General features: G+C 46.0%; 1 protein-coding gene across 1 annotated transcript in view; it reads left to right on the plus strand.

Moving 5' to 3' along the window:
* The window catches only part of dvl1a (dishevelled segment polarity protein 1a), a 28713-nt gene extending 26533 nt beyond the window's left edge, over window positions 1–2180 (plus strand). The window contains exon 15 of the mRNA XM_056589196.1: window positions 1524–2180. Within this exon, the coding sequence (XP_056445171.1) occupies window positions 1524–2047 (524 nt within the window). The 3' untranslated portion in view covers window positions 2048–2180. The remainder of the gene's footprint in view (window positions 1–1523) is intronic.
* Window positions 2181–7487: the final 5307 nt, after the last annotated feature.

Genomic DNA, 7487 nt, shown 5'->3' on the forward strand with positions numbered 1-7487 from the left:
TTGTTTTCGTTTTCAGTAGTGCATCACGCTTTGTCTTGTCTTGGTCGAGGCCATGATTCGTCCTCTTAGCAGAGATTACTTCCGACGTCTGCATATCTGCATCTTGAACACCTCAGAGGAGGGAAGGGGAGACGTGCGCTGTGTCCTGGCGGCTCTGTTTGAGTGGGAGCACTCCTTCAGCGGGAGGTCAACATCAGTGCATTAAAACCATTGTTTTTATTCCATGGGTATTGCTGTACACTGGCGCATCGTAGTGTGGCCGCGGGTGGAGGGTAGGACACGCGGGGTTAATAAGGGGAGGGCACGCGGGGTCAATGCTGGAGCCGTTGCAGACGGGTGACCTAGGGGTAGTGGTGTCTGGGAGGTGTGTGTAATGCTGCTGTTCCCTCTGTTTGTGCTGGGCAACGGCAGTCTGAAGGAGGAGGTAGTCCCAGGACACTGGGGAACCGGTAAGAGCACTGAGCCCCTTCTACACCTCCTGCTCGCCTCCTCCTGTCATTTGTTCTTCCAGTCGATTTCCTTCATCTTCCTCAAAGGATCCAAACCCGCTTATCTCTTGTCCTGCCCCCCTCTGTTTGATTGCTGTGATTGTTATATTTATTCTTTTGTTGCCCGATCCTCCCATGTACCTTGTTTTGAGTTTATTTCTGTGTGTGTGTGTGTGTGTGTGTGTGTGTGTGTGTGTGTGTGTGTGTGTGTGTGTGTGTGTGTGTGTGTGTGTGTGTGTGTGTGTGTGTGTGTGTGTGTGTGTGTGTGTGTGTGTGTGTGCGTGTGTGTGACTCTCCTACAGTCTACTCTGCCTGTCCTCTCCATTCAGGCATGCTATTGCACTGTACTGTACGCAGTAAAGCAGAAAAAGAGGCATGTAGATGTGGGATGATTCACTGGAAGGGCTTCTGTTCTCCTCCTCACCAATAGGGGGCACTAGTGCACCACTCTACCCAGTACTGTTGGCAAAGGACGAAGAGGAGGTGAACTGTACATTTTGTTGGACACAGTTGATGCGGCTCTGCAAACCTGTAAATACACAAAACCGCCATGCCTGTGTTTTCACAGTCCTACAACCTAGGACAGGTGTGATTTTGAAGAACGACTCACTTTCTATTCCTTCTAAATGACTTTCAATTAGAATTATTGATCACGCGCTGTATATTGTGGGCAGGTCCTTGAGTTCTGCATTAAAACAAGGACAGGAGTTAATAGTAAGATCAGCATTAGAAGTAGTCGGCAACAGCCAGGCATGCTCCCTCCGGTCCCTGCAGGAGCGTGGAGCAATAGTTCTGGGTTGTGTCTGTGACTCCTGTCTGGCCAGTAGCAGTAGGATGCAGTAGTTCTACATACTGTATCTTGTTCAAAATAGGTAGCTTGTTCTGAAAATAATCCTCCTTTTAACCGGACAATGATAATAACTATGTTCATCATTTATTCCTAATGAAGTGTTGTAGCGCTGCATTATAAAAGCGTTGTGTGATCCTGCAGTTTGTAGGGCTCTGCTGAAGCCTTTCCTCCTCCCCTGTCTCCAGGCAGCAGGAGTAGCGGCTCCAACCCCAGCGCCGGGAAGGCCCGGCGCTCCTCGCCCCAGGAGAAGGCCCAGCGCTCCACCTGCAGCGAGTCGGAGCCCGGCGTGCGAGCAGCCCGACGCGGCAGCGACCGCTCCGCCAGCCAAACAAGCCACGCCCACAGCCACGCCCGCTCCGGCTTCAGCCACACGCAGTCCCACCGGAGCCACCCCCACTCTCAGCACAGCCACCCGTCCTTCGCCTACAGCCAGGGCCCCCCGGGGCCCCTGAGCCCCCTCAGCCCCCCGGGGCCCGGGTCCTGCGCCCACAGCGAGCGCAGCCACGCCTCGTCCTACGGGCCCCCGGGGCTGCCTCCCCCTTACTGCCTGGCCCGCCTGGCCCCCAAGACCCCCGCCACCAGCAGCACCCCCCCTGGAGCCCCCCCCGGGAGGGAGCTGGCCGCCGTCCCGCCCGAGCTTACCGCCAGCCGCCAGTCCTTCCAGCACGCCATGGGAAACCCCTGCGAGTTCTTCGTTGACATCATGTGACCCTCTTGGGAGATGGCGCCGATAGAATCCTCTTGAGTATAAACAAATGACCCCCTCTCTCTCTCTCTCTCTCTCTCTCTCTCTCTCTCTCTCTCTCTCTCTCTCTCTCTCTCTCTCTCTCTCTCTCTCTCTCTCTCTCTCTCTCTCTCTCTCTCTCTCTCTCTCTCTCTCTCTCTCTCTCTCTCTCTCTCTCTCTCTCTCTCTCTCTCTCTCTCTCTCCATCTGACCGGCCACTGACCCTGAAGTCAGAGAGGAGAGGCTGGGAGCCATGGCGACGTGGTCTCTCCGGTGTCCAGGCAACGGAATGAAAAAGCACAAGGAGAGGGAATCCTCTCTCTCTCTCGCTCTCTTTTTCTCTCTCAAACACACACACACACACACACACACACACACACACACACACACACACACACACACACACACACACACACACACACACACACACACACACACACACACACACACACACACTCAAGGAGCACATGTCCCAACATGGCTTTGAGATCAATGCAAAAAGAAAAGAAAATAGAAACCCCATCTTTTGTATTGCCGTGACAACCTGTACAGTTGATGGTATGTGAGTGGTGTTCAACGTGGTGATCCTTTGAAGCTACAGCTATTTGACATTAAGTGCAGATCACTGTTGGGTCTACCGAGACCTGCTTGTGTCCAACTATCTCAATTCCCGGGCACCTGACACACACCAGGGTCGCTCCCTCCCTGACCAGAGATCTGCCACTTCTGGTGGTTGAACACACACACCCAATACCAACTCTGCTCCAGTATTGTGTTTAGGCGTGTCCTTCTATCTGCGAGGCCAAGGTCTTCTAAATGAAGTGTGAATCTGCCAAACTCATAAATGTGTTTCCCAAATTTCAAGGAAGGAACACCCCTCCCCCATGATGTAGTTATTCGTTTTTAGTGGGCTGCACATTTGCATGTCCGTCTCAACTGCTTTGAAGAAAGATGACTTTTGTTGATTTTATTTTCAAGTATTACTTTTTAAAAGTTGCGGGTTGGGGCGGGAGGGAGGGGCTAACCGCTTGCCAATATTTTAAAGAGAGAATCCATACACTGGATCCATTTTTTTGTTGTTATTTATGTGGTCCTGTTGCTTCGACGGTGTCATACCTTGTCTTTTTCACGGCTGGCTGACAGACAATCAGACGTTTTGTAACCTTGTGGCCAATTAACACTGTCCTAACTGTGCTATGTTGAATGTAATATCGCTCTCAGTTACGGAGCCCTGACATAGAGTGTCGAAGTCACGCCCCTTCCGGTAGAGCCCATGGGACCTATGAGATCGAAAAATATGAATGGGTTTCAATGGAGAGAGAGTAAGTATCTTCTGGTCCCAGTCATTATATGACCCGGATTACACATATGTTGTTTGTGGATTTAAATGATAAATGATAAATAAATGATTACATTTTTCATGCAAAGAAAATGAAACATTTTCCCAAGTTTGATAAAAAAAGTATCATTTAAATCCACAAACAACATATGTGTAATCCGGGGCATATAAAGACTGGGACCAGAAAGTAATTACTTTATCTCCTTTGAAACCCATACATATTTTTTGATCTCATAGGTCCATGGGCTCTACCGGAAGGGGCATGACTTCGCCACTCTATTCATGACAGTCCAGTTCTGAACAAATGTGATGTCCCGCCCTTATCGGTAACTCAATACCCCTCAAAACACTATTGCAAACAGTGTTGTGAAACCACAGCCACTTTCAAAGAAAGACTAAAGGCTGAAAAAATAAAAATAAAATCCCAGACATGAGGGAAGACAAAGCTCAACACGTTGGAATGCCTCCCAGACGCTGTGGTGAATAGTTGTGTTGTTGCAGTCTTACTATGGGTATAATTAGGTATCATAGGGTCTCATTATCATTTGCCATGTTTCAACACTGACTTCAATGGGAAACCATAGCTGTCTGACACCTGGTAAGACAACAGCAAAGACCTGCATGTGTCTATTGGAATATAGTTCCACGGTTGGAAAATAAATGGCAACACACCAGATATTATTTGAGCACTTTTACATTCTCTTCCTCCCGTCCTTAAGTATGAAACACTGTTTGCAATCGAAGCTTTCTCCTTCATATTGTTTCTTTACAAAAGAATAAATTGTACATAGAAATTTATTATATATAAGAATAAAAAAATATATATGTTCAACATTTTGTCTGCGCATTATTTTTTCCTTTTCATTATCCTCTTGATAGAAATCGGTCGAATAATTACATTTATCCCAGGGCCTTCTCTATAACTTTCCTACCCCTTTGTGTTCAGTGAACTATACAGCTAAATGCTTCAAACTCTGTCCCCGCCCAGATTATACGCGTAACCCCCTGTGGAAGTTCCAGGCCTACGTCTGTAGTTTCCAGTGGGCTTGCCTCAGAAGAGGCTTAAAGCCAATCACAGATGTGCCCCTCAGCGGCTGCTAAACCACGTGTTTATCAGAAACTGCCTTGAAAGGCTCAAACTCTTGAGAGGTGAAACTTTGTTTCTTATAAACACGTGGTTTTGCAGGCACCAGAGAAGTTCCATCTGAAGTATTTCAGTTAAGGAAATGACGTGGTCTTGCAAAAGGCACGTGTTGCACTTGTTGTAGTAAAGTGAAACTCAGAACAGAACAGTGTGGTGTTCTCAAAGCAGCGTCTATTGATAGCAAAACTAAATCTGATCGGGATGTTCCAGGATGTCTTCAGATTAGGAGCTAATAACATGACAGAGTTGCGAGAAGCATCTCAACTGCATCACGGTGGTGAATCACCAACGTCACAATGTGGTGACTGGACAGCTGGTCATTCATTCAACATGAGTCACACCAGTGGATGTTGACACTGATAATGTCCCTGTGAAGGTCACGGTGAACGGGTGAGGGGACGATGACATTTCACCCGTTCACAGCTGTGGTGAACATCTGAGCTTCTCTTCAAATGCGCCAGTGCTCCACGTGGGAGGTCCTGGGGGGCGGGGGGGGGCTTAAAGTAGACGAATGACGCATGAGTCTGGTAACGGGGGGAAATTTCACGTAGGCGTGCGTGTGTGTGTGTGGATGTTATTAGAATATGTGTCATGTCTGCGGGTGTGTGTGCGTAGATCAATACAATTATAATTGTATACATAACATGTCTATGTGTGTGTTATGTGGAGCTTATCCAAGGAATACTTCCAGGTGGAGTCTTAAGGTTGAGAATTCATGGAGCACTATAAAGGATTTAGTTGTAATGTAACAGGGAAGAGAAAACACGTGAACACAAAGACCGAGCATGACTTCTTCTTCCCTTCTACTCACCCTGTATAGGAGAGGTGGGGGACGGGATGGTCTTCTCCAGGATCAGAGGACGCCACAGCGGATGCAGATGTGCTTCAGACATGCTTCAGATGTCCACAGATGATAGGATGTGGACATGCCAGGATTGGGTCCCCCATAGAAACAAAAGGAAAACAAAGAGGAGGCGCTGGGCTCAGCCCACAGGATGTGGGCTGCGGTCACAGCATTTAGTTTGTCGTTAGTACAGTAGGCTGGCATCCTTAATAAGAGCTGCGGTTTCATCTTCTGTTCCAAACAGAAGGCAGTTTCGCTTTCACTGTCTTCCGAAAATAAGAACTCTACACATCAACGTGTAAATCCTGCCTGTACCACCAGACTAGAATGAGCCATGCTATCTGCTGAGAAGCATCGTGATCCAGGGGGAATAAGGGGAATTTTACCAAAATACAAAGTGGTTTTACTAGACTAGTGTGTGTGTGTGTGTGTGTGTGTGTGTGTGTGTGTGTGTGTGTGTGTGTGTGTGTGTGTGTGTGTGTGTGTGTGTGTGTGTGTGTGTGTGTGTGTGTGGGTGTGTGCATATTCTTAATATATTATATAAAGATATATTATAGATCGAATGTATATGTAGATAATCCTCATACACACCAGGTAGGCTTGTGATATCCCAGCAGCATTTTAGTGTGGATCAAAATAGCTTCTGTCTGTAGAATAATGATGAGTAATGATGACACTTTTGGGTTGGGCTAAATTAAATCAAATGTCATGGGTTGCTTGGCTAATTCTTGGTCACGTGCAAAAAACATGAGTCCGACTAAAAGTTGATCTTTCTACAGGAATTTGCTCATTTTATTTGACATTCTGAGATTTGTGCTCTTTGACAAGAGACCTTAGAGTGCTGCTTACTGATGGCGGTCTGGACTGTAAACAAATGTACTGAAGTAAAATATTGGTCAAATGAATAAATTCCCTTTTCCAGTACTGAATCGATAAAAAAAAAACGATATATATTCTGGAAAATTGTTTTGTTCCAATCATTGTTGAATTAATTGAATAATTTAAGTAATAGGAACGTTTTAGTTTTGTTTAAATATCACATAATAGGATTGCTTTGGTGGGCAATAAATAAGTAACATAACAATGTAATTTTCTTAATACAATATTTGTAGGCAGACAATTTAATGCTCAGACAAACAATGCTCGGAGGAAAATGAAATCAAACAAAGTAAAGTAATCCCCTTTGCACAGCTGCTCCCTGGCCCAGTTTGGTTGGACTCTGGAGCTTGGTTTTATCTCATTGTGCACACTAGTGGAACAATGACAAATCACAGTGTGCACAGGTTAAACCAGCTATCACCACACACACTCAGGGAAAGATCTCATAAATGGCAACATGGAGCCCCAGCACCATTACCTACAAACTTCTACATCAACCTTCAACACCACCCTGCGTCCTTGTGTTTGGAGGAGCCCAGTAAAAGTCACTTGGTGGATATTCACATGAATAGAAAAGTGAGATAGGTACGATTGAGAGTTGTAAAGATTAGGGGGGGAGCAGAAAATTAAAAAGACAGCAAGATTTTGGAACAAAACAACCATAATAAAGGTCCCCGGCCTCTTCTCCCTCCGTTATCCGCTATTGCCAAATTATTAATTTCACGCACCTGTAATTTATAAATGACAGTCGATATGGCAACATGGATCCATGAACGAAGTCCCTGATTGTCAGAAATTAGTCGGGAGCGGTATATTATATAAAACTCATTGGCCAATCCTGAAGCAGGTTCTGTCAATACGAAACAGCGCATTTCACATAAATGGCGGTGTGTTTGCCATTTCGTATTAATTCAAATAATAGCTCCAAAATCTTTCGGACAGTAGCCTTCTACCTTTAACCTTCCCATTCACAAAATAGTCTACACACGTGTCAAAGTAAGCACAAAGAAGGTACGAATCGTGAGTCGCTATGCAAATCCACGTATCGCCCCACTTGCATTTGAGGTAGCCTATTTGATCATTTCAACAGGTTAATGTTTCATGCTGCACCATTACCCACCAATAGTAGCAACCCTGTGTGAAGACTGGAACTACAATGGAGAAGAACCAAGCCTATCTAGAAAATTTTCTCTCTGCTGTTACTTCTAAGCTGAACAGT

This window comes from Gadus chalcogrammus, chromosome 1 (genome assembly GCF_026213295.1).
Source record: "Gadus chalcogrammus isolate NIFS_2021 chromosome 1, NIFS_Gcha_1.0, whole genome shotgun sequence".
Taxonomy (NCBI): domain Eukaryota; kingdom Metazoa; phylum Chordata; class Actinopteri; order Gadiformes; family Gadidae; genus Gadus; species Gadus chalcogrammus.